Source organism: Perca flavescens, chromosome 5 (genome assembly GCF_004354835.1).
Source record: "Perca flavescens isolate YP-PL-M2 chromosome 5, PFLA_1.0, whole genome shotgun sequence".
Taxonomy (NCBI): Eukaryota; Metazoa; Chordata; class Actinopteri; order Perciformes; family Percidae; genus Perca; species Perca flavescens.
This window is the reverse complement of record NC_041335.1, coordinates 30,747,980-30,774,441: the sequence shown is the minus strand read 5'-3', so window position 1 is coordinate 30,774,441 and position 26,462 is coordinate 30,747,980. Positions and strand designations below refer to the sequence as shown.

The 26,462-nt window shown below is 40.1% G+C and overlaps 2 protein-coding genes and 1 long non-coding RNA gene across 5 annotated transcripts in view; 2 read left to right on the top strand and 1 right to left on the bottom strand.

Moving 5' to 3' along the window:
* The first annotated feature begins 861 nt into the window (after positions 1–861).
* On the top strand, positions 862–2,218 carry LOC114555062 (uncharacterized). The gene is made up of 2 exons (XR_003692525.1): positions 862–1,027; positions 1,748–2,218. It is a non-coding gene; the product is annotated as an uncharacterized LOC114555062 (long non-coding RNA).
* On the bottom strand, positions 1,146–21,462 carry LOC114555061 (SEC14-like protein 2). 3 transcript variants are annotated; one of them, XM_028577163.1, is made up of 13 exons: positions 21,052–21,462; positions 18,757–18,993; positions 17,029–17,104; positions 12,697–12,740; positions 11,653–11,715; positions 11,331–11,519; positions 9,909–10,004; positions 9,755–9,815; positions 9,521–9,604; positions 8,493–8,599; positions 4,071–4,210; positions 2,572–2,741; positions 1,146–2,460 (listed from the first exon to the last, which is right to left on the bottom strand). In XM_028577163.1, exons 2-13 carry the CDS (start codon positions 18,808–18,810, stop codon positions 2,309–2,311), a joined length of 1,236 nt encoding a protein of 411 aa, XP_028432964.1. In that variant the 5' UTR covers positions 18,811–18,993; positions 21,052–21,462; the 3' UTR covers positions 1,146–2,308. The 3 variants fall into 3 exon arrangements, with proteins under 3 accessions (XP_028432964.1, XP_028432965.1, XP_028432966.1); XM_028577164.1 differs by having other exon boundaries at positions 21,289–21,462; XM_028577165.1 differs by lacking the exons at positions 12,697–12,740; positions 21,052–21,462 and having other exon boundaries at positions 18,757–19,057.
* The window catches only part of rnf215 (ring finger protein 215), a 10,234-nt gene continuing 3,701 nt past the window's right edge, over positions 19,930–26,462 (top strand). The window contains exons 1-11 of the mRNA XM_028579175.1: positions 19,930–19,946; positions 20,893–20,927; positions 21,256–21,467; positions 22,053–22,205; positions 22,301–22,372; positions 22,670–22,755; positions 23,665–23,719; positions 23,840–23,944; positions 24,218–24,334; positions 24,950–25,093; positions 25,563–25,665. Coding sequence (XP_028434976.1) covers positions 19,930–19,946; positions 20,893–20,927; positions 21,256–21,467; positions 22,053–22,205; positions 22,301–22,372; positions 22,670–22,755; positions 23,665–23,719; positions 23,840–23,944; positions 24,218–24,334; positions 24,950–25,093; positions 25,563–25,665 — 1,099 coding nt within the window. The remainder of the gene's footprint in view (positions 19,947–20,892; positions 20,928–21,255; positions 21,468–22,052; positions 22,206–22,300; positions 22,373–22,669; positions 22,756–23,664; positions 23,720–23,839; positions 23,945–24,217; positions 24,335–24,949; positions 25,094–25,562; positions 25,666–26,462) is intronic.

Here is a 26,462-nt window from a genome sequence, read left to right as displayed (position 1 = left end):
CTTTTCTTTTCAAGTATCAAAATGGCAACAAACCTATGCTTATATAAATTACCTGAAATGCTTGTACTGTTGTGGCAAATATCTATGCCATATAGCATTACATCTAAAGAAAATGTTTATCCTTTGTTTTTGTCCATAGAAAATTAAATACTATTCTTCTCTTGTGCTGCCTTTTTTTAGTGGTGGCCTATTTCACTCCATAATGCCATTTCAGTGCTGCCACAGTGGTAGCACTGACCTGATTCACTTGGACATGATTCTCATGATGGAAAGTTTTTCTTCTTCTTTGTCAAAACCTGGTGCCTACATTACCCACACTGATCTCGACCACCAACAGTTAGGTTTCGGGATTTGGGTGTGTTATGCTAGCAGGGCCTAATGTTAGCCTCGAGCCGCTAGCCTTGGGCAGAGTTGAGGAGCGGACTACAGAGGTTTTGTAAGCTCCAGAGTTTCCTCTGTGTTGATAGCATAGTGGCGGTGCGCCACGGGAAAATTTCCAGCGCCACGGTATCAGAAATAGGGCAGACGCACAACAGGGTTTTCGCTATGTACACCACGCACAACCGCTCCTTCGGCTGTTTATGAAAAGTGATAAAGTCGTAGAGCAGTCTGCTCTACTGAACTCAAGCGAACTGTCATCCTCTCTCTCCGCCTAGGGTGAGCAGAGCAACTGGATCAGTGACAGGACGTCATCACTCGTGAAGTCATGGCAACCAAATAAACAACAGGGCGAATACTACTTCACTCCAGCTTCACTCAATAAGTGATAAACAGTGACGAAAGCCACAACATGAAATCCGCACTCACGCGGGTCCCGTGAAATTTGACAGCTACAGTTTATTGGAAAATAGCATTGTGGACACTGACTTTGATGAATTTACTGTTTACCAGAACCCAGATGAGACAAGAAGCTAATGTTAGCTAACGCTGCTGTGACGTCCCATCTGCCTCTGACTCCCGTTGCAGGAGAACGCTGTATTCCTCCGACACGCTGTATTAAGGTTACTGTTTTAAAACCGTTTTCCAGGTTAGTGGGGGTGCATACCGCTCAAAACGTAGCTAGTAATGTTCACTCAGCGTTTAGTTTTGTTGTTAAACTGTGTGTAAAATGAGCGGTGACGTGAAATCACCCTACGGTACCGTCTATTTGCTGGATGGTTTCAAGGTAAGAAAAAATTCTAGAGGAAACACTGAGCTCACTTCTTTTTTTAATGTTTTAGTTTTCAAACTTGTTGGTGAGCTAACTCCTAATTTTTGCGATGATATACTCTTGAGGTATATAGTTTAACATAAAGTTGCTACTAGCTGTGTCCAGAAGTATGTGGACATTGCACCCATAGGTGATTGTTAAATATCTCAGTCTAAAACTATGAGCATTAATCCAAAGCTATAACCGCCTCCTCTCTTCTGGTTTCTGGCTTTCCACAGGATTATGGAACCTGCTGCAGGGATTTGTTCCCATTTAGTCACAAGAGTTGTAGTGAGGTCCAATGGGAGTGTTTCTCTGATCACAGGGTCCTTTGTTCCCTAGCTCAATATCCTCTAACCTGACACATTAGGGAGACCTTTCAAAGGGGTTTTTGTTCTTAGCAGTGCTTTTTTTCCTAGGTCAAATGTTCACCTAAATGTTTCCCTGGGTCAGTTATGTTGAAATCACACACCTACAGCGTAGAGCCTACTGGTGTTATACTCCTTGAAACCTATGCCCTCAAATTTGAGAACACCGTTTTCTTGACTTCCATTCCAGATAGTGATATCTCCACAGTGGCCAAATGGATTGGATCCATCTCTATTCATTCTTTTGCCATTTGAACTGCGAAGACAGACCTTACAAATCTCTTACAACGTGGACCCTGGGAACATAGGGATGACCCCGGTCCAACACTGATATTGGGTGTTGAGGTCTGGCCGGAAGTTGGTGCTCCAGTTTATCCCCCAAAGATTTTGGGTGGGGTTAAGTTCAAGTTCTTCCACACCAAACTGGGAAAATCTTTTCTTTATGAATGTTATAGCATTAAGCTTTCTATTGATTGGAACTAAGAGGCCTAGCCCAAACCATGAACCATGAAAAAAGACTAAGTGCACAAAGTTGTGTATTGGGGCTTCCACATACCTTTCGCCATATTAACTGTCCCTCTTTTTTGTTTTGTAAGTGTTTCCAAATGGAGAGCATGTGAATAATGTTATCATTAAAGATAATTAAAGTCAAATTCTCAGATCAAGTCTCTCGGGCTGTGCTTACTGGTGGCGGCTACACTTGTTTTACTGATCTGACAACATAGTGGCGCATTTTTGGCATCTTCCTTGGTTATGACTGGCTGTTGACCTCAGCATGCTCGTGGTTTTTGGACCCTCCATTGGTCTGTGGGGACTGTAAATGGTCCGGGAGCAGGACCTCAACGGCAAAGCTGACTCTTTTGGCCTGGAAGATGCTGTAAGTGTTGTCAAATCTGAGAACATCTGGAGAAGACAAACGTAACAGAATATTTACTATAATTAGGTCTAATGTTTACACATCATAATCATAAAGCCTTCTAAGCACAAGTGTATGCTAAGTACTAGGTTACTCACAGACTCCTGGGCGTTCACAGGTCAGTGATCCGTCCTCGGGCACTAAGTGGGCGTTGTAGCGCTGAGTGGGCACCACTTCCTCCATCTGAGCTGCCTTCTTCCATTCGCCCTTTTTAGCCTTCAGAAACACCCCAAAACCAATGTCTGCGCTCTCAGTAGCAAACTGCCACCTACCGAGATTTAAAATATTTTAAAATCAATTATACAACACAACATTTGAAAGAATGTTTAAATACTTAAAGGTCCCATGGCATGAAAATTTCACTTTGAGGTTTTTTAACATTAATATGAGTTCCCCCAGCCTGCCTGTGGTCCCCAATTGGCTTGAAATGGTGATAGATGTAAACCGAGCCCTGGGTATCCTGCACTGCCTTTGAGAAAATGAAAGCTCAGATGGGCCGTTCTGGAATCTTGCTTGTTATGAGGTCATAAGGAGCAAGGTTACCTCCCCTTTCTCTGCTTTGCCCGCCCAGAGAATTTGGCCAACCTATGAGAGAGAGACATCGTGGCTTTCAAACGAAAAAAGTGGCAGTTGGTCAAGGCCACAACCCACCCTCCACCTTGCCCCTTCCTCTCTCCTCCTCAATAGCTACAGACAGAAATGGCACGTTTTGAGGAAAGCTCATTGTGGGACTGGCTCTAGTGGCTGTAATTCTGCACCAAGGCTGAATTTCGGGAAAGACACTTCAGATACAGTATTAGGGGACCACTAGCCTCGTGAGACCGTCTTGATCTCGCGAGCTCCAGTTTTCCACTCGCAGATCAGTCTGGCATCTTGAGGCAGAGAAAATTTGGAGCCGTTAGCCAAACGACCGGGCCAATCAGCGTTGGTTTTGAGGTGGGTTAGGTGGTGATAGACAGATGGTTTATCCAATCAGCTAACCAGTATTATCAGCCAGCGGAAGCCCTAATTCTGTTAGCCGCTCGCTAATGCTTTTTTTCTCTTGGATCCTTCTTTTGGAATATGGTCCGGGAACTTGAAATGGTGTCTTTTATTCCTAAATTCTCGTTACACAAATGGCAAATATCCTTTACCGACATGTTGCTTGCATGCTGTGCTTACGAGCTATGCTTTGCCTGCAGCAGCAGGGGCGGGCTTGTGGTTGTATTTTCATACGCTTCGTGGATCTGATTGGTTGATTTGGCCCGTCTATCACCAACATAGGTGATAGACAGATGGTTCATCCAATCAAATAACCAGTATTCCGCCCCTTCCCAAAAGTTCTCCAACGGAAAGTTCCCCAGATGGATATGCCGAGCAAATGCGAAGCAATCCATCTGGCGGAGTCAGGTTAGGGGACCAATAAGGTCTATGTAAAAGCATCCAAAGAGCACCATGTCATCGGACCTTTTAAAGGCAGTCATTTATATAATAAATTAATTGGGCTAGGCCTGACGTTACCACAACAAAGAATATATTACTCTGCCTCATGCCAAAACAAATTGATCTTTTCACACCATTGCTGCAACTGTAAGAAAACGTGTTGCATCCAGCTGACCTCAGAACACAGCCGGGGAAGAGTATCTCATAGTCCACCTGTTGGGAGGAACCTCGGCTGACGGTCATACACTGCTCATAGTCCACCTTTACATGGTCCCGCACGTAGTAGGAGGGAGGAACAGGGCCGACGTGATGTATCTGCAGCCAAGAACATGCAAACAGAGTTATAGATATGGGTGTCAAAAGGTTAATTATATGAAATGTTGAAAGTCTGAGGGGAAGAGAAATGAAAAAAGCCATCACTTACTGTGACTTTGTGACATTGTCTGAATGCTTGTAATTTTACATCTTTTGCACAAAAAGGGGTTTTCTTTTTCTGTTGTTTATTCACATAAATATCAAACCAATCAACTGTGTTCCCAGTACTGCACAGTTCAGTATATGAACCAACCAACAGAGGGCAGTGATTTCTTAAATGGGATGAGTTTAATCCAGAGTGTCTGTAAAATCCAGATGTTAATTAACATTATACATTACAGATGACAGACACAGCTCAGAATGTTGTTTCAAACCTGTCTTAGATATGAGCGTTATTATAAGGGAAGTCAAACTCATGTGGAACTACTTTTTTAAAAGTCTTAAATGTCAAACTTAACAGACTAAGTGCAGTGAAAGGAAGGCAGTACTAAAAGAACAAAACACACATTGTGATATAGTCCGTTGGAGAGCAACACTTCATCAGGTGTCTCCTGATTTTTTTGAATTTACATAAATTGTGCAGAGATTTGACTGAACCTAAAAGAGGAAAAGTGTCAGAAAAACCTCATACAAGATGCATAAGGCTCAAAAGTTGTTTTTAAGGAAGCAGATTACCAAGCTTGTATGACTAAGTTACTTTCCTATTGCACAGATCAAGGCAATTTAAAACCGACAGGATCCTTCTGCTGTATGACTTAACATAAAGTATTGTACAACTATTCCTTTTTAGTAAGATGGCTCAGTTCCTATGACCTAACCAAAATAATAGAGTACAATGTCAAGGACACACAGGTAGCTAAACTAAAAAAAAGGTAGAAAAAAGAACACTTTGAGGCTGAGCATCTCAATTCCTTGAATCTTGAATGCAGCCGAAATGAATTTCCCTCTTCCTGTTCCTCATGTCTCCTGGGCCCAATTATTTATCTACAGAAACAGTGACAAACGCACGGTCAGTTATCTTGTCTAGAGTATTATCTGATATGTGTGACTACTCAAGCTGCTGCTTTCTGCACGTGTTGCTCGATACTACACTGCCAGGTTTGACAGCATCTTGCGTGCTAAGGGCTTTTGCCATTTCTACGCAGCGTGTCAAGGACGCAGCAGGGATGAAGTGGGTTTTTTCTTGACTAGCTTAAGTAATTAATTTATCATCTGCAATGCCCTGTGGATTATATGTAAATGCAGGAAATTACCATTACCGGTCTATTCAATGCAACCAGGCAAACCCCAATTTTCATCCTTTTAGCATCAATTCTTTTTTATATTTGTATATGTATGGCAGAGATAAACTGTATTCAGCATGTGTACAGCTGTATTGATTCATTCTGCCAGTCCAGAATAGTCCATGTATTGTCATTGAGCTGCTGTGCTCGAACTGGCTTATTCATGTGTAACAGGACCCTTGCCAGAGGCAGTTTGAGCGGCGTTAACATTTTATAGAGAACCTCTCATCCACTGAGTTTGGCCTGTTTGTAGTCTGTGGGCCCTATCTTGCACTCAGTGCAATTGCCTTTGTACACTGACGCATGTATCATTCCTATTTTGCACCCGACGCACAGCGGACTTTTCCCACCACAGACGCACGTTGGTAAATTAGGGAACGTATTTGCGCTCCCGGGGGCGGTTCAGCGAACAGAGGAGGCGTGTTCCAGCGCAAATGTTCCCTGGTGCTATTTTGCAGTTTCAGAAAACAATTTCGCCATTGACCAGGAAAAACCTGGTCTAAAGTCAGTGGCACTAGTCTAAAGTCTGTAGCGCGTTATTCAGATGCTATTTTAGGGGCGCATGCTTGGCCAGAATGTAGAGTGTGCACAACGTGCATACACTTTGCTTCTCTCATCTACACGGACGCAGCAGTTCCCATTTTTGCAAACCATACATAATTACAAAAAAAAATATTACTGAAAAGGCGCTCAGGTGTTTGGACAGATCAGGAGGCACTTTACAGTACAGTCCTCACAAAGTCGCAGCATTCTTTGTGGCTTGTTGTGTTTTACACATTTCCATGAATCATGGATGTGTTGATGACATAAATGAGGAAATATTAGAGGACTTAAGGAGACGTGATGTTGAACTACGGTGGGATTGGACACTCCGCCGGGATCTGGTCCGGGAGTGGCAATGCGCTCCATGGTGGAGCGGGTGGACGGAGATGGAGTGGGGGGAGGAGGAAGGGGCACAACAGGAGCAGGTTGTGCGTTTGGAGGCCCACGCTCCATCGCTGCAGCAATCCTCTCCAGATTTGAGGAAATGCGCCCGAGAGGACGCAGCAACATCGCCACACGATCAAGACGGGCATTTATTACTTTGCCGCATCTCGGACAGCTCCCGCTGGCGTGCGCCAGGCAAATCCACCGTCATAATAGCAATCCGCCATGGAACAAGCGCGCCTGGTTTTAAAGGGAATGTGAAATGACGCTCCGATTGGTTTATTGCACGTTACGCCCAAACCACACCTAGCTACTTCAGACCAACCCATTTTAGATTTGCATCGGGCGCAAGAGTCATTTATCCCACCTGCATAATAGCAACAGCGCCCGAGATCCGCCCGCAAAGCTACTTGTGTTTCACGTTTGATACTTGCGTTTCAGATCGTTAAAATAGGGCCCTAAATGTGATGTTGCATTATTCCTGTTTAAGGAAATGATGACCTCAGCGAAGGAGGTTATATTTTCAGTTCTGTTTTTGTTTGTTGGTTTGTCTGTAGCATAGGACCATGAAGAACCCATTAAAATTTGGAGCAGATCAAAGTCACAGGGCAGATACACCAGGTTTTTTACACTTTCGTTAACATTGCGAGAGAGGGCATGGCCTTGACGGAGGTCTTTGCTTTCCGAGTGCCCTTCTAGTTTCTTTTAATATTTTTTGCTTGGCTGTGATAAACTGGAAAACTGGTGTCGGTGGGAACTCGCATAGAAAAAATAGTTTGCCAGTCAAATGTAAACCCACAACATTTCAAGTGCACAGCATGCATTTAGCCAGACCGTCTCTCACCAAAGCAAAGCTGGAAGCCGACAAACTACATGAGCAAAGGATGCTAAACCGTTGAAAGAAAACAACAGAGCAGGACTCACAAGTCTATGGCAATAGAGTCGATATATAAATGTTTGAAACTACTCCAAAGAAAGTGTACTTTCATCTATTTCGTTTACAGGAGGGCTGGTCAGCTGTTGTTGGAATCAGACTTGTATCTATTGCAGGACTGTTGGTACTTTTGTCTGACAATTGTGAAAAGCAAATTTGCCATATATTTCTCAAAACAGCTGTTTGTAGTACTGGGCAATAATTATTGTGTAATTTTATTGGGAGCAAAATTACAAATTCCTGTTGATTCCAAAGAATCAAAAGTGACCAAATGTGCTGATTAGTTTTGTGAAGGTTTACGTCATAAGTAACGCATTTAACTACGACATCATGATAAATATTATCGACAACCGATAGCTGTGGCTTTATCTGCTGAGTGATGGCACTCAATGAAATGCATGTTTTGGATTTAATTAACATACGTTTTGGGTATACCTATATTATTACTTGGCACTCATTTTGCTCTCTGCTCAATTTAGAGCAGACAGCGTGTGTCTACTTCCCATTTAAGGTGGAATTTTCAATTAACTCAATAATACAATAAAAAAAAAAAAAAAAAAAGAAATGTAATATATAAATACTAATAATCCAAGCACACACCATATGGAAAGTTGGTGCAATGACACCAGGCAGAGCTAAAAAAACAGACTTAAAAATGGTAGCTGTCAAAACTGGAACAGCTGTTATTACCGGACAGACTTACAGTGTATTGGTCATATCGGACAAAAGCAGAATGCAGAGGAAATTAAATATTTACTTTATGTGTTTATGTCATTTCTCACATGCTGAAAAGGTTTAAAAACAACTACACATTATAAAATTACTAGTGCAAGCAAGGACACAAATGATTATGAAATTATTTTCACAAACATAATTCAACTAGATTTTAAACAAGACTAGTGGCATATTACTGTGTGTGTATATATAACAGGATAACTTGCTTAATAAATAAGTCCTTTTAGGTCAATGTCACTATCCTCATAATGTGTCAATAAGCGCATGTCCAAGTATCAATAGTATCTCAAAATAATTAACCTGCATCAGGTACTCGTCTCCTCCAACTCATCAGCCCACCTTTTAGTGCCAAAACAACAGCACCCATGGGTGTGCGGTTTGGCTTTCTGATTCACTGACTCACCTTGGTCCGACAGCGAGGATCTCCATCAGGATCCGTCATTTTACCCCCATATATCATCGGCAGCTCCTCTGCATCGATGTACTTCAGTAAAACCTCCTGCCAGTTCCCTGTAGAAATGACAACAGTCATTTCATAAAAAAGGAGGGAGGTCAAAGTGTGTAGGAGCCAAATATGTTGTTGGAATAACTGGACTTTACTTTGTGTCGCTGTGCTGTTATGTAGGGCCCAGGTATATAGCTTGGAAAGTCACTGTTGTCTGAGAGGGTTTATGACTGACTGCTGTGGCACTAAAAGATTGTAAGTTAAGTGTTTGGTCTACCAATGGAAACTGGAAAATTTGCTTTTCACGTTAATGCACGGTGAAAACAATAAAAGGATTTATTATTCTGCACCTGAAGAGCAGCCTGCAGATTTTGTACTGAATGCAACACACCGCAAATGGTAGCGTATGTTAACACCTAGTCTCGCTTTGCCAGACCCTCCTCCAAAACACTCTGGAGGGGAGTCTGGCTACTCCACATAGCATTCGTTCTCTGGTTTATTGGCATTTCTTTAAACCAATCACAATCTTCTTGGGTGGTGCCGCTACAAAATAGGCTCCGAAGGAACTTGTTTTGGTGGAACGTGATGTTTAAAAGTTGTTTTATTCGTGCAACAGAAAACTCAGATTGGACAGATAGTCTAGCTAGCTGTCTGGATTTACCCTGCAGAGATCTGAGAAAAGGTTAACCATAGTCCTCATAAATCAACCCGAGTCTAAAATGCCAACACAAAGGAAGCCCAAGGCAACATATATCTGGCCTAAATGAGTGAAATCCGGCGGATTTTCCGGCGGCAACGGAGCAATCCCAGAAGTGGAATGTCAAGGATATAGACTAGGTAACACCAAACCAAGTGCCTCAGCCAGGTCATCTTGGGTTAGACATGTCAATTACTTAAAGTAAAAGACTGAGCTCCAACAAAGTGTTTTGATTGGGTGAAATAATCTGTAAAATTAGATGCAGTGATGTGTAGTGTCTCACTCTCACCCCCAAGGATATTGATCTTTTGTCTTGTGTTCTCACTCAGAAAGTGCTTGACGAGGTTGTAGGCCACAGGAAAGAGTTTGGGGGCTGCAGTAGAAAAAGTGAAACGTTAACCAGAAATAATTGAAGCCCTGGCTCTTCAAAAGCAGAATACGATGACTAAAAGATGAACACACGTACAGAAATGCAAGTGGAATCAATTAGTCTCACTCATCCATAGATGAAGGACACATTTACCTTTAATGACAAACAGCCTTTTCAAGCCTTCTGGGTAGTTCTCTTCAAACATCTGGAGAATCTGGTGACCCAGAGGAACATATACTGTGTTTGGAAATGTTCAACCCAACTAACCTGCTTAGCCTGTTTACACTGAATGTGCACATCTATGTACCTCTCCATATGTTTCTATAGCAGGCTTCCATAAGTGTTTCAGACCCAGACCTTCTACGTCGTAGATCATGGTGATTGATTCCACGTTCCTCCCAAGCTGGTGACAGAAAGACAGGAACATGTAATCTGTGAAACCATACAATAATGTATAAAACAAAAATAAAAGCGCCTGTAGTTAAGGTGGTAGAGCAGGCTAGCCATTAATTGTAGGGTGGTTTTAATTGGTGTTAATTTGGTATATTCTTGGCTCCTGTGAACTTGAGAAAAACAATGAACCCGAAATTGCTTCTCAAATATTTAAGTCACTTTGGATAAAGTTTTTTATTTAAACAGAGTGATCAACCCATATGACATCTCATGGAGTCAAACTAAATAACTTTTTATTTTATTTTTTTTAAATACACCAACATAAGCAAATCTACAAATAGCAAATTTTAATTACTTAATCTATGGAGGGTAATTTCACCTTTTTTCTGAATGAAACTTGAAACCGTAAATGGTAAAGAATCCAGCCAAACTGAAAAAATAAACTTGGATCATTCAATTGTCATTTTAACAATTGCAGCAATTTGAAAATGGAGAATTTGAAAATGTCAAGTAACTGATGAACCCAAGATGTATTTCCAATGGAAACTGTTTTTTGTTTTTGGCATCCATGGGCATAGTATGTACTGTATGGATATAAAGTTGCATGCTGTTTCTTAATCTTAAATTTTAGTTGAGTTTTGCCTGTTTGCAGCCTTAATGTGACATTGTATTATTCCTGTTAAGGCAAATTATCTCTTTATATTTTCTGCTTGGCTGTGACCTACTGTAGTGTGTATCAATAATAGTTGCATGTTGTAATCTGTATCTTAAGATATCTCATGTTTTAGTCCCTTTTTCACTATGCCAACTGCCAAATTAAAAGAACTTCAGAGGTCACATTTGATTTTATCAGTGGAAAACTGATACCGCTGCTCTAAAAAACAAATATGTTTCACATTTGTGAACTGAGACAAGGATGTTTTCATAAAGGGAAATAAACTCAATGGTTTCCAAATTATTTTGCTTGTAACTTCTTAATAAAAAGCAAGTAGTCTACTTGTGACAAGTTGCGTGTCTGCAAGTTGCAAGCAGTTGAACTGAATGCTGGTGTTACCTTGTTCCATTTGAATAATTCTTAAAAGCATTAAGAGGCACAATTGTATAGTAGTTCATAAGAAAGATTAGAGAAATGTCCCAAAAGTCTGTTAACCTATTTTGTGAGGCAGTTTGTTTTTTATTTATTTATTACCTAACCCTGTATTCACCTGGCAACCCTGTTTGGGAACCACTGATATGCTTCCTTCTATAAACACCATTACACATCAACCAGACACGTTTTAGTATCAAGTGGGATCAGGAGCACGGGATCCCTGTCCTACAGTCCGTGGTCTCTTACCCTCTGCGACTGGAGGTTACATTCCATCTGCAGGACCTCACAGTCTCTGATCTTGGACTTGATGAAGTCTTGCTTGGAGGCAGACAGGAAGAGGCCTTTAGGATCCACAGGTCCGATGACATCATACCAGATAGGACTACCCTCACGGTCGTAACCACACATCCCTCCTGACAGATACTTCTCTATCACCTGCAAACAGTATTCATTTTAAATGGTTTCATCAGTCGCGTACTGGAATATTTTACTCATTTATTTGAGGAAATTATTTGCTACAACGACTCTTTAAGTACACTGATTGTTTATACAGTTTAGGGGGTTTTACCTCTGGTGGACGCCAGTCGGTGACTATTGTGTCTACTTTCATCTGTTTCCTGAACTCCAAATGCTGGAAGAAAAGATGGGTGCATGTAAGGCAAAGCTATTAGGCTAATCATAGGATTAATAATATACAAAGCACTATGTGGTGATTTAAGAGGCTTAAGAGGTTTCAGTGTGATGTAAAACCTGATCGGTTAGCAGGAAAGGGATCAGTTATGTACCGCTGTGTAATTCATGCCAACACATGCTTACAACCACAAACCCCAACAAAGGGGAAAGAGAGAGAAATAGGCAAATTAGCTAATATTTTTTTTATACATTTACAGGTTTGTTTCGATAGGCTTAAGAAGTAACCGATGATTGAAATGAAATATTTTATTCCATACTTTCCCTGTAATGTTAATCCTGCCCAAATGGGACAAGTTGGAAAACCTAAAACGCTTAGCAGCTAAAGAGACAGATGTTTTTCTCAGAAGTTGGTGGAGAACAAACTAGAGCTAAAAGGAGAGGTAATATTGGACTAATTTTAATCAGGGGTACAGAAACATGACTTTAAATAAACGTAACTATTGCTCCTGTTGATTTGTGGAAGTAACTATACCATAACAACTTATATAAGACAATATATCAGGGTGTGTGTCTGTCAGTTTCAGTTTTCTGTCACCTAGTGGACACACAACAGTGAATGCAGCTTTTAGTTAGGAGGCTGTAATTCTTACTGTCAGCTTGATAACACATTGAATCCCCTTTTATCTATATCTTATCTACTCAGGCTGCTGTGATGATGATGATGACTCAGTTTCCCCACAGCGAACCATTATTACACTGCTCCTCTCTAATCTGCAGCCACTCCTGAGCTGATGAGCAGTCTGCTGCTGGTGCTAACTGCACTTTCACACACAAAACACGTGAGTCAGTGAATGAGGAGGCATTGTCGATGCACCACTGCTTTCAAGACAGTACATGATTTTAATTGCATTTCTACAAGAATGTGACAGGTACTATAAAAATGTCCTCTCCTACTCCACAAAGAAAGTGAACATGTTACCTTTCGCAACATGCCCTCCGACTTCTGGACATTGAAGTTTCTGGCTAAAAAAGAGAAGGTAAAGTAAAAATGAGGCTGACATGATGAATACTGACATCCACGATTCATAAATTGTCTAAATGAAATAAAAGGTATTTAACCAGGATGCAAAGGGGGACAATTAGAGTTTCAAATTACAAGTTACAATGTTTTACAGGAGGAGGAAAAGTGAGGGAGGTGAATAAGAGACAGAGGAAAATATACAAGGACAATACTGTGTACAAACAAAAAATATATGAAGTTACAAAGTCAAGAAAAAGCCATATAAAAGTCTGTTTTAGTTTCAATGAATGATGTTATAAAATGTGTGCAAGTTTGTTTAAATTGAAAGTTATTAGACTTAGAAATGTCAATGTAATGTATAATAATGATAATCACATCCTCCAAACACAGATCTTGTAAAGGCAGTGCATTTTTTTTTTTTTAACTCTTAATGGACTAAGACGTGTCAATCATTCAGTCAGTAAAGTAATAGACATGTTGGTAAGATTTTACATGATCATACTTTTTATATCGAAGTCTTAGAGGAAACACTTCAAATAACGACAACAAATAAGAGCAAGATTTGGAGGGACAAGGTCTGGGGCCCACCGTTATAAAGCTTTCAATAAAGTGCAGCAACTAGTGATCCTGCCTGATCCTGTCTTATTGTTTTGTCTGTTGGCACCTTTTTCCAACAAGGGCAATAGTGTCAAAAACATTGTAAAAACGTCTTAAGACAACAGGTGTCGATGGAAACATGTTGTATAATTGTCAATAATACCCTCTGGGAATAAACTTGTATAACATCCAAAACACCTCCTCTACTCTAAAATATTAAACCCACTGTGTCAGTAGGACTGATCCAGAACAGAGTGGACACACAGTTCACTGTCTTAATACTCCTTAAGGTGATTAGCTCTGCAACTGACAGTCTCTTGGAAAAGCACAACAGCAATGTTGCTGTGAAGTGAGATTTACAACCTACTCCAGCAGTGGATTATACTGTACCTAATGCTCCAGTCTGGCTGCTTAACTAGGCCATAGTGACTTACAATTACAAATGCACAAAGCAGATGGCCAGGCTGTGTGTTGTTTTGAGACGGTAATAAGTGTTTTGCTTCGACCACCTCACCTTACTGGATAATACAGTTCTAACTACTAATAATATACACAGTAATGGATGAATAGATTGGTGGTTCCCCTGCTGCTTCTTAACATAGAAATGTATCCTATTGGATACTATAAGGTGAGATAAGATAAGGGTCAAGTCAATTGTATTTATATATCACAAAATACCTCAGGGGGGTTTACGATCTGTATAGCATACGACAGCCTCTGTTCTTAGTCCCTCGATTTGGATAAGGGACTCCCACCCTTAAAAAACTGATACAAACTTCAGGAAGAGCAACTGTGGAGGGGATCGCTCTCCCTGGACGGACAGACGTGCAATAGATATCGTGTGTACGGTAGACCAACCGAGTCCCAAGTGCAGTGATTTGAAATGTTACTAGTACAAGGACAAACCCAGTCAGCATATTATCTGATAACATTTAATGATACCGCCAATATCTCACACACCACTGGTCCAGGTTTAATAAAACATGCAGAGACCTTGTTATGGTCTTTTGAATCATCACCCTGTCAGTTTCAAACTTTAGAAAGATTTAGATAACATGTAGGCGAGACAATGTGTCTTGTTATGTGACTGATCTGGTAAAGGCATTATTCTTGGCTAGTCAAAAAAAAGAAGGCTGCCGCATGAATAGTATTTTTATATGCTCCACAGGTAGAAGCTAAAACAGCTAAAATCCTCCTGTCTATATCTCTGAACATAGGCTACATAAAAAAAAAAAAAAAAAAAAAAAGTCACAATATTTCATGTCATCACAGCGTCAAGACCAGTCAGAATGTATGAATGTGACTAATGATGTCTAAAACGACTGTCTTGTAACTAAAAAATGGACTTCAGCGGTTTTCAGAAAAAGCTGCTGTTTGCAAAATCTGTTTCACTGAACTCTGGAACAAATGCAGTATAACACTTTGTCCTAATGTACTCCAGTACAACTGATATGCCAGTACAAAGGCAGTCACAGGCTGAATTGATGCCATTTACCCCAGCTTACCCTTTTTATCTCTTAACGTGGGGTTCCTCTGAGATAAATACTGTATTCACACAGTTGGGAGAATCATCTGTGGGCAGACTTAAACATTTGTTTAGTTGGTTCTGCTAAGAAGAGGAGGAGGGTCATTGGCCTCTAGTACAAGACTCTTCTATCGTATGACAGAAACAGGGTCTAACCGATCGGTCACACAGTCCGACGTGTTGATATCCATTATTTCACTCAGAATATCACAAGAAATATGAAACCTTGACACAGTAACAGATAAAGATAGGTCCTAAATTGTGACTGTTATATACTTTATTTCTGATTTCCTTCTCACTACTGCCAGCCACAAGTTCACCTGAAATCAATTCTTGAACCTTTTTACGTATGCTGTTTAGAAAGCAATTCTTTTATGGACAAAACAGCTAGTACACAAGAAGTTATGGACTTTTTTTTTATCTCTTGAAAAGTTTTTCAACTGGTGTATTCTAAATTGAATTACATTTTTAACCAAGCCCAATTCAGGCATTGATTTGGCATTGTAGCCAAAAGGTCATACGATGCCCTGGGAGCCAGAAAGATCTCGTCACACACACAGCTCACAAAAGAAACTATTTATATGTATAGAATTACTATTTGAATCACAAGGTGTACTTAAACACAATGCAGAGTTGTACCTGGGCACAAAAAGTGTTCTAAACTAGATTTATTATAAGGTCAATCACTTGTCCTCACTGTGTGCCACCTCGGGCTTTAAATCATTAGCTTTAAATCAATTACACGCACTGAGCTGTCCTCACACATATTCCCACAGCGTGAACGGGAATAATCTTTACATGCATGTAAGGGAAATAACTTGAATCATTGGCTAAACAAACACCTTGTTGTTCATGTTTGGAGCTGTGACGCTGACTTTCACAACCGCTATGGTCATTTAGTAAGACTTAATTAAAGAGAACAATACGCCACTGAACTCTTCTTATGAAACGATTTTGAAAGGAACTTGAACACAGGAGAGCAACAGGAACACAAGCAGCAGAGTCTCACGGCAGACGAGCTGTCGTCCATCGTAGTGCACCTTTAATGCGATTAGCTCTGGATAAGCCTGAAGCGCAGAGTGCTAGACCTCTGCTGCAGAAGTAATCAGAACAAGGCCTCCTTTAATCACTTGCTTCCCATTTCCTCCAGAGTCTGAAAACGTAAACTCAACCTGGGTTTCTGCAGCATTTACCTGGTTAAATTTAGGACTTTTAAAAGACCTTTTTAATACCAGAGAATGCAAGTTAATGCCCATTTTACTGTTCATACTGGCCAAAGCATGATGGCTAACTAGTAGGGACGATGTGGCCTAGTTACTAATTATTATCAGCTTTTTTTTTCAAGTAGTTCCCAGCGGTTTATACCAATAATTCCTATTGATCTAATTAATTAGATGAATGAATGTGACCTGGCCCCAGATAACCAGTGCCGAGATGGATTAACTAATTTAAAATAAGACAATGAGCTTCTCAGCTACTGTACCCAGCAGTAGTGACAGTGTGCTGCAGGTCTGATGGTGCGGACTGAAACTGCAAAAAATGAATTGAATTGAACATCCTCCTGCAACACAATTCACGGTCACAACACCCACTTTTAGTTTAATGGTGAAAAACGTCTCCCTACAGCCCGCAATCAAATACAAAATAATTGTTATAACTAACATTACAGCCTACAGCAGGCAATTTAAGACTTAAACTGAATTCAATGCTTTTTAAGACTTTTCAAGACCTGCAGATACCCTGCCTCAGGATACCAGAGAAAAATCTGAATCTGGGAAACTGTCAGATTTTGTTTAAAAGTTAAACAAAAAAAAAACTGACGTCTTCCTGATTTGGTTTAACCACTACTGAGTATCAAGTCATAGAGCAGACTTGTTTTTTTGAGCATCGTGTTTAGGCGTGAAACCATGTGATTCGCTTTCTCAAACACTTGCAAACAAGAGGGGTGACATGTGTTGCATCATGTCCTTTCATGTAATAAACCACTGTAGCTTCTGCTTTTTGCACAGCTACGGCACAAACTGATTTTCCCTGTGAATGTATAAAAATGATTATATGTAGGCAAATAATCGCACTAAAGGAGAGGTGTTATGGGAGAGGTTTTGCTTTTTCTGAGTGCAAGCTGTGGTCAGGGAAAAGCCACAGGTGCCTCACGATTGTCAACTCACCTCTAAGCCAGCGTAACAGGAAGTGGTCATGCTGCGCAGGAAGTTGAGGAAAAATGTCCTGTATCCTCTCTCGAAACTGTAGCCAGAGGGAGGAGAGAAGAGACATATGTACGTTTTGCTTATGAGCCGCAAAGAGGATTCAGTACTGGGAAGAGACATTCAAGGAAACGTTTAACTTAATCCTTAGTTACAGTTTTGACCCTGAAAGTAAAAAATACAGTATGTTTCTTTGTTTAAAGCTTTTCATTTATTTCAGAATAGTGGGTTTTATTTTACTAAAGCTTCTGAAACTTGTGACTTTGAGACTAATTGCTTTTCACACTTTCACACGCTTTTCAAGAAGAGATGCCTGTAAACATTACATGAAAAACAGTCCAGATAACTCGGGTTTCAACATGACCCAAACTATGTGGACACTTGAACAAAGAATGTGGACACTCGAGCCTTAGTGCTGCAAAATAAGTAGCTCGTTTTTTGGGGGATTTATCATTTTTCTTGGCCCAAGTTGACATATTTACATTGCTTGTTTTGTTGGACCAACAGTCAGACAAAGAAAACCAGCAAATATTCAAACTTAAGATGCTGCATGCTGACACATGCCCTTGGTGTGGGAGATCTGGGTATGATTCCCACTGCAATACATCAACCCATGTGTCCCTGAGCAAGACACTTAACCCCTATTTGCTCCAGAGGTCTGCAACCTCTGACATATATAGCAATTGTAAGTTGCTTTGGATAATGCTGTAGCATTGAGATTTCCCTTCATTTGAACTAAAAGGCCTAGACTAAACGTAAATAGTTTTGGCCATATAGTGTAATTCCCTTTTGACATGAGGCTTGCGTAAAAATACAGCTAACAGACTTCCTCTAAAGTTAAACTAACTTTTATAATGAATCACAGCAATCCTAACTATTTATAACATATGAATAACAGTGATGTGGACGGGAACTATAAACACAGGAACTACAGGATATAATTTTCTAAAATATGCAACTGGTGACTTTACTAATGGCAATAAATAATTTTAAATGGCCAGAATATAAAGTTAGAAGTTAGAATAATAAAATTTAGAGCTTGAACAATCAATCACAACAGTAATGGGCAACAATTTTGATACATTTTGGTAAATTGTTTAAATAACTTGCAAAGGCAAAATCACTTCACTTGGTTCAAATCACTTGAGTATTTATAATTTAACTAATTACTGTATTAATGTTAAAGTTTACCAATGCTTTTTAAATCAGTCATAGGTCATGCAACAGGTGACAGTTTACAAGTGCAACATTTAATCCATGAGTCAGTTACTCTGACTCAGGACTCATGGATTTAGTAAAAAAAATTGTAAATTTTCAAGGCATTTGAACCAGCAATATTTTATAGACAAACAGATGATTGCTTAATCTAGAAATAATGAAAATAATCGTTAAGAGATCGTTGCAGTCCTATGACTGCAAATGTCAACAAAAACGTCAACCAAACGTTGTTTTTCATAATGGCTTCTAACTGATCTGCAAAGCATTAGTGAATGGTTTATTACCATTGAGAAAACAATATTAATACATCCTATAAAAAGGGGATGTTTTTTAGCAAGAGGTATGCTACCAGACAGGTTATTATAGATCAGTCATAATAACAAGAAAGATAAATTATGGTAAAGAGATATACAGTATAAAGCACAATTATATTGTTATTATTATTATTATTATTATTATTATGGCAAAACGTACCTGCTCCAGTGCTTCGGCCTGTTTAGGACTGAGGTCCCCTACTCTTCCGCTCATATCTGCGACCAGAAGATGTAAGACCGATAAAGACGGAGCTCCTTCAAAGTCAAATTAACAGCCAACCAGCCCGAAAGAGAAACAGCACCGTCACCGTTAACTGGGACAGGCGGATTTCTGTCGTCAACGCCGCCCAGTTGATGCTCACTCGCTTCGCGGCTACAGTTTATCGCTGTCGGCTTCCTGCACGTGAAAAAAGATGAAAACAAATGTAAATACGACACTCGCAACTCCAGTCCAACCGGCTGACTCGGCCAAAGATAGGAGAAATGACAGGAGCATTACTCGTATCAAGAAGGAGGATCCAAAGAAGTCCCGCCCCTTTTCTCTCCATGCTAACGTTATAGCTTCTCTTACTTCTATTATTTGTAGTTTTACACACTGCGGGTTTCTTTAACCATTCTTTCTAAAAGATTACATAAAAAAACGGGTTATAGTTTATATATATATATATATATATATATATATATATATATAAAACTATGGAGCTCTATGTAGGCCTGATAAAATGTGAGCAGCTTGTCATTTTAACAGACAATGATTTAGTATTCAAAAATGTATAGCACACATGAAGCCTTGACAGCAAAGCGCCAACTGCTGAAAGCAGAAATAGTAAGGTTTAGTATTGGAAAAAATATATATAACCTGGATTAATAAATAACATAATACATCCTCTGTTGCTACAATTTATATAGCCTATTCTATATATATTCTATATTCTATATTTGAGACTGAATAAATTTTGGTTAACTGCTAACTTGTCAGAGATGACACTTTAGGCTATATGACAGATATGTAGTCAAAGCGAGTTTTAAAGGTCTGATGACATGGTGCTCTTTGGATGCTTTTATATAGACCTTAGTTGTCCCCTAATACTGTATCTGAAGTCTCTTTCCCGAAATTCAGCCTTGGTGCAGAATTACAGCCACTAAAGCCAGTCCCACAATGAGCTTTCCTCAAAACGTGCCATTTCTGTGTCTGTAGCATAGACACTGTCAATGTATATTATTAATATTATCAGTCTATGGTCTGTAGCTATTGAGGAATACAGAGGGGGGGCAAGGTGGAGGGTGGGGTGTGGCCTTGACCAACTGCCACTTTTCTCGTTTGAAAGCCACGATGTCGCTCTCTCATGGGTTGGCCAAATTCTCTGGGCGGGCAAAGCAGAGAAAGGGGAGGTAACCTCGCTTGTTATAACCTCATAACAAGCAAGATTCCAGAACAGCTTATCTGAGCTTTCATTTTGTCAAAGGCAGAGCAGGATACCCAGGGCTCGGTTTACACCTATCACCATTTCAAGCCAATTGGGGACCACAGGCAGGCTGGGGGAACTCATATTAATGTTAAAAAACCTCATAAAGTGAAATTTTCATGCCATGGGACCTTTTAAAGGCCAAATTCTCATTATTTTTCAGTCAGTGTTGTTTTTAGCAGACACAGAGCACTTAAGAACGTGAGAGGACAAATCAACTATTTTATTTTTTAGATGGGACGTTTACTTTCAGGACCACCTTTGCAACACTATTATCAAAAGCTTGATTTAACAGATATTTAGTAATTACAATGTAAAAAGAATGTAACTCAATTACTTTATTTATAAGTAATCGCATTTGGGGAAGTTACAGAGTTTTAGCACATTTTACATTTGAACAAACTATTGAGTGATTCATCTTCAATACAATAGACAATCTTTACTGTTAATCCGAAAATCTCGCACATGCGTATATACAACAATAATTATTAATTTAGTTTTTTTGTATAAGGTTTTTTGTTTGATTCAGAAGTTGTGTTGTTACCCATCAGATACTAGTGTTACGGAGTAATCCTTTTTTCATATTTCAGAAAAATCCTAAATACGACGCCATGTAATATTGTCACAGTGCGCAAGTGCGAAATGGAACAGATAGCCTACAGGTTTTTTTTATTATTTTTTCTCAATCACCCAATATTGGACTACTAGTGAAAATGAAGCACTATTTGTGTTAATACACGTGAAAAAGATTTATAGCGATCCTGGATCGTGCCATATCATAGCTTTAAATCGAAGACGGAAGTATGGGGCGTTACTATCTAATGTTGCAGACGTTACAGTCTTCTCTGGTTGTATAAACTCAACGGTAAAAAACACTGAAAGTTAACGGAAGAACCGCATATGTGACACTGACGTTGATTTTTATTTATCTCAATACAGTATAGTTATCTTAGTTAAATTATTGAAAGTATTGGCGTCTCGGTCTTTACCGGGTTGTATACAAGATAATGATCCTCCCGCTTCTTCCGGTCGGAGCCGAAAGCAGTCCTCCGTTGTTTACATTGTTAGCTAACGGGCGAAAAAAAAAAGCTAGCTAACAGCTTTTCTAAAATGACGGCTTACAGTTGATCAGGTTTATGTATTTATAACCGTTTGCATCAGTATTTCTTTCTGTTGTTGGGCCATGGCTTCAGCTCGCTGCTGGTGCTGTTTCTGGGTAACGTTACCGCTCGTCCTGCTGCGGTGGCCGGGGCTTCTGGTCGCCGCGGAGCAGGTCGCTCTGGTGGAGGTTTTCCTGGAGCGGCCCGGCGTCAGCGCTCTGCTCCAGGGGGAGGTGGTGGAGTCCGGCAGGGGTAGCAGGAGCTCCGAGCACCGGGACGAAGAGCTGGAGGGAGAGCTGGTCCTGGTGAGTCTACAAAAGAGCACTAGGGCTGCATCTAACGACTAACGTCATTAACAGTTGTTGTTGTTTTTTTTTGATAATGACCATTTAGTCTAAAAATAGCAGAAATGTTAGCAAAATAAGATACTAACGTTAGAGCCTACTGACCTCTATTCTTCCCAATGACTTATAGATTAATTTAATTTTACAGTCTGATTCTTCCTGACCATTGTTCATTAACGTTACCCAAAGTTTTTAACTTGATAACCTCATGCCATTTATATTCGTGTCAATCATTTCAGAAAAAAAACAAATATCACAATAAATTATAATTACATCTATGCATGGGGAAATCCTGATTTACAGTAGGAAGTAAACAATGTGAGATATATTAGCTTTATATATTTTTCAGTAGAACAACCAATAATGTCAGCAGGCATACTGGTATTTTCAGATTTCAAGTTTTTGATTTAATTGAGTGCATTTAAGTGGTTTTGTTTACAATAAAGGTCACAAATGTGAGTGCAAAAGTATAGCTCGTGCCTCCTTAAACGGCCCCTTAGCAAGGTAGCTTTCAGTACAAATGTTTAGCTTGTTTTCTGTCTTCAGGTCCAGAATGAGGAGAAGCAGGTGAGCGCAGGAAAAGGCGAGGACGACACCAAAGAGCAGGAGCCGTGGATAGGAGTGGTGCCTGTGGAGATGGATGACAGCAAAGCCTCCACCGGAAACCAGGAGTCCTTTACTGATGCTATGGTCAATAAGGTAAGAAGTTCAATTTACTACTTAACTCTGTTTGAATTTTGTTCTCATTGGTACGGACATATATGACAACTTAACATTCGTCCTCTCCGTTAAAGATGAAGCGAGCATTGGTCCTTGGAGCATCTGCACTGATCATTCTAGCTCTCAACCAAAACACTGTCAGTGAGGTAAATCTCCAAAAACTCAATCACCAGCTGATTTCTTAATTTTTCAATCATCCTATTGTTTTGTCACTTTACATGCTTTCTCTTGCAGTTGTTATTTTGTGTGTGTATGTGTGTGTCCATCGATGTGTAAGCAATGTACAAATGGACAGAATTGAAGGTGCTTTAATTTAAAAGATATTATGGATTATATTGATTTTGGCTAGCCACATTTCTTGGGAAAATGATAGAAACGTGGCTGAAAATTGAAGTTTAAAATATAGACCATATTCATCACCTAAAAATCAGTTTCTGTTGTAGATGGATCTGTCTCAGGTGCTGTCCAAGCCCATTATTGTGATCCAGACGTCTGAAAATGTCACCAAGCTGATCGGAGCTCTGCTCAGGTACAGAACACCTTATTATTTATTACTGCCAACATGAAAACTGATACGTTTACGTACCACCTTATCCTCATATCACTGATTTAAAGTAACAAAATACAGTTTGTTTTATGAATCAGATGAGTTCATATCATGTGTCACATGCTTCCTCAGTTGAGGATTTCCACCAACAGATCAAACAGTGCTTTGACATGCATGCTAGCAATCTACTCTAGTATTTAACAATAACAAGTTTAAGGCAGTATTTCAGCTCCAACTGGTGTCTGTGTCCGTATTAGCCTAAGTTGAGGAAATTGTTTACTCTTTGAACTGATATTTCCAGCTTGAAGTAATACAATTGTTTAATTTTATATTGTTGGATAAGTTATTATGCAGTGTTATTATTTGTATACTTTGATGACTGATTAAAATGTTTGATTTATTTTGTTAAAGGAAATTATCATGTTTTGTAGGAAGGCATGTATATATGTGTGTGTGTGTCTATGTATATATATATGTATGTGTGTGTGTGTGTGTGTGTGTGTATATATATATATATATATATATATATATATTCAGCAAAATACAAGTAGTAGTATTGCTTAGGAATTGATATCAAAACACAGATGTATTTACCAGTATTTGAACATTGTTTAATGATAAATAGTCACGTAGGCTATAATAACTGGTACTGAATAAATTAACTGGATCATGGATAAACCGGTGATTTGATTGGTTAATTTTAATGTGAAAAATAGGATTTTTTTTTTTTTTACATTAATAAGAGGTTTCCTGCACACAAGATTTCATACATGAATGAAAAAAAGAGAAAACATGTAAACTGGTTATTCCCAGTAATAAGGTTAGAGAGTGTGTGTAAATGTAGGGATGGAGAATCTTTATTTGCACTAAATGACAGTTCTTTCCCCACAGGGGTCTTCAAGCGACAGCAAAAATCACATACAAGACGATCCTGCAGGACAACCTGGTGAGCTCCTCAGTCTATCAGCTGACAGTGTGTTTCTCAGTTGTTATCACCCTGCGGTGGTGAGTGAACAGATGACAGGCTGAGCTGACAGTGAGCGCATGCTGCTGTGTGTCCGGGCAGGGAGCCACGCTCACGCTGTGGTCAAGCTGTGGTCGATCGAGAGGAGGTCGCTACGGAGAGTGGCAGGGGGTCATCTGCACGGGAGAGACCAACTCTCAGGTCCAGGTGGGGGAGCCGAACAAACGCACCATCAGCTTTGTTAACACGTTTTCTTCAATTTGCTGTAGCACTTACAGTAGGGAGCTCCATCGATGTTACACATCAAAGTCTGTTTACAGGTGTTGGGGAGTATTAATGCATTTTCAGTGTGAATGTAGTTGAACTGTATTGTTAAGACTACTACTACTTCTCTTTGTGTTGTGCTACAGACTGATAAACAAATGAACTGTAACGGAGCCAGATGATGAAGTACTGTTGCTCTTCTCTGTGTATCTGTAGAAGTACCTGCAGCAGCTGTGGGACACTGTCCTCCTGGTGGCTCTGATCCTCAGCACCGGAGTCATCGTTCAGGCTCGCTGGCAGTACCAGGACCACCAGCTGAACGACGACTTGGAGGTAAACCCAGTCTTTACTGATGGTATAGTCACAGGTTTTTTTGCTGAGCAGTTTTACACTTGTACAAACATATATTTGGTATCTCTGTACTGCAAGTTTCTTTTTTTCTTATTGGCCGATATATATGACTACAAACAATGGTGAAAAGTTACACTGTACTTGTGTGGCCGGGTTGGCTCAGTGGGTAAAGCAGGTGCACATGTACTGAGAGGTTTATACCTCGATGAGAGGTCCAGGGTTCGAATCTGACCTGTGACAATTTCCTGCATGTCTTCCACCTGTCTCTCCCCTTTCTCACCTAGCTGTCCTGTTAAAATTAAAGGTGGAAAAGCAAAATGGTTGCAAAAAATATGGTTCTCCTTATAACCATAATATACTGTTGCTTCAGTGAAGTGTACCAACAAGCAGTTAATTTGTACGATGTGGACACAAACTTTTGAAAGTAAAGTGGCTAGTCAAGGGGCTACTATTAAAGCTTAATAGTAACTTTTGTAATAAATATGTAAAATAAATGCTGCACATATCCAAGCAGATCATGTCTTCTGTGAGGAGAACTTGTCCTTTCCTCATCTAGATAACATGTTACGTGATGTTCTGCTGTGTTGTATTCTTCAGCTCTTTCCAAAACAGGATGTCCTGAAGAGAATGTCCTCCCTGAAGACCAAAACGTATCGTCAGCCCAAACCGTGGTGTGACCCGTCCCAGCCGGCGGAGACGGACAACTGTGCAGTCTGCCTGGAGCCATTCAACAACAACCAGGTCAGACAACACTCCTACATACTGTACATACGCTCTCGGAGTCAGACTTGGCCGTATCGTTTCCCTGGCTGAATTCAGGCAGGCGAGTGGAAGTGGTAGTATCATGTGAATAATACTCTTACTCATGACTAAAGGCAGAGAAGCCAAACCAGTGGCAGGATATACAGGTGTATATTTTTAGATTCAACCCTTGTGTTGTCTTTTCGAGGCCTTTTTTCAGTTTGTTTTTGCTTTTTCCAACGTTTTAAATTGTTAAATTTTTCTTCTACACATTTTCAGCGCTTATTTCTACGTCCCATTTTTTCTGATATAACAAAAAAATTGAAAACGGGTCAATTTGACCCAAAGTCAACACAAGGGTTAAAAAAAATAAAAAATAAAAAGTTACTGAGGCATATAGACCATGTGCAGGACAGGTGATGCTGCAGTGATAGGATATAAACTGTTGTTTCCTGTGTCGTCGTCTCAGTGTCTACGTGTGCTGCCGTGCCTCCACGAGTACCACAGAGAGTGTGTCGACCCCTGGCTGCTGCTGCATCACACCTGTCCTCTGTGCAAACGCAGCATCCTCGGTGAGTTCAGTAACACAACACTATCATGAATTAACAAAAGGCACGCCCCTTAAACATCTGGGGTCTCATTTATAAACGTGGCGTACGCACAAAACGGGGCTGAAAATGAGCGTTCGCCACTTCCCACGCAAAGGTTGGGATTTATAAAAAACTAACTTGACGGGAGAATGTGCGGTCCTCCACGCAAACTCTGACCCATGCGTACGCACATTCTGGAGACAAAATAGGAATTGGCGACGCAGATGGTGAGGTGGTGAACTGAAGTCAGACTGCAGAGAGTAAATGGGAATAAGATTACTCGTAATATTTTCTAGTATTGATGTCTCACGCACATTTTTTCCCTCCATATCATCCACGTTAACATGAAGATGAAATCCAGCAGTGTTATGTGCGCTTGTACTGAGTGATAACTGTTCCATAAACACCTTCAACTCAAATCTTAAATAAAAAATTGTTCTTAATATTTAATCGGCGCTGTCTCACCGTCACATTGTCCGGTACGGAGCGCAGGAGGAGGGGATGGCCCGACTCCATGGAATACAGGATAGCATCAAATACCCCAGCATTAGATAACGGCAGAGCACAGTGTAAATAACTAAACTGTGCACATATTATCAAATGTCAAAGACTGAAAATACAGCCATTAAGCTCTCGCGCAATCGTTACCCTTAATGTCCTCGTTATCAGTCCGAACTTTAATACCGTTAGTGACAAAACCTGCATGAAGAAAAGTGTGTTTGCCTATTACACTTTCTTTCATCTTCAAATTGTATCTCGGGGTGGGGGATACCACTAGT

Bases quoted from the DNA above. Each gene is read 5' to 3' on its own strand.
- LOC114555061 (XM_028577163.1), bottom strand. From the start codon at position 18,810: ATGAGCGGAAGAGTAGGGGACCTCAGTCCTAAACAGGCCGAAGCACTG. The intron at 17,105-18,756 runs GTACGTTTTGCC...CTCTGGCTACAG, and splicing joins AGGCCGAAGCACTGGAGCAG to TTTCGAGAGAGGATACAGGA. The intron at 10,005-11,330 runs GTAAGAGACCAC...TTCTGTCACCAG, and splicing joins GTAACCTCCAGTCGCAGAGG to CTTGGGAGGAACGTGGAATC.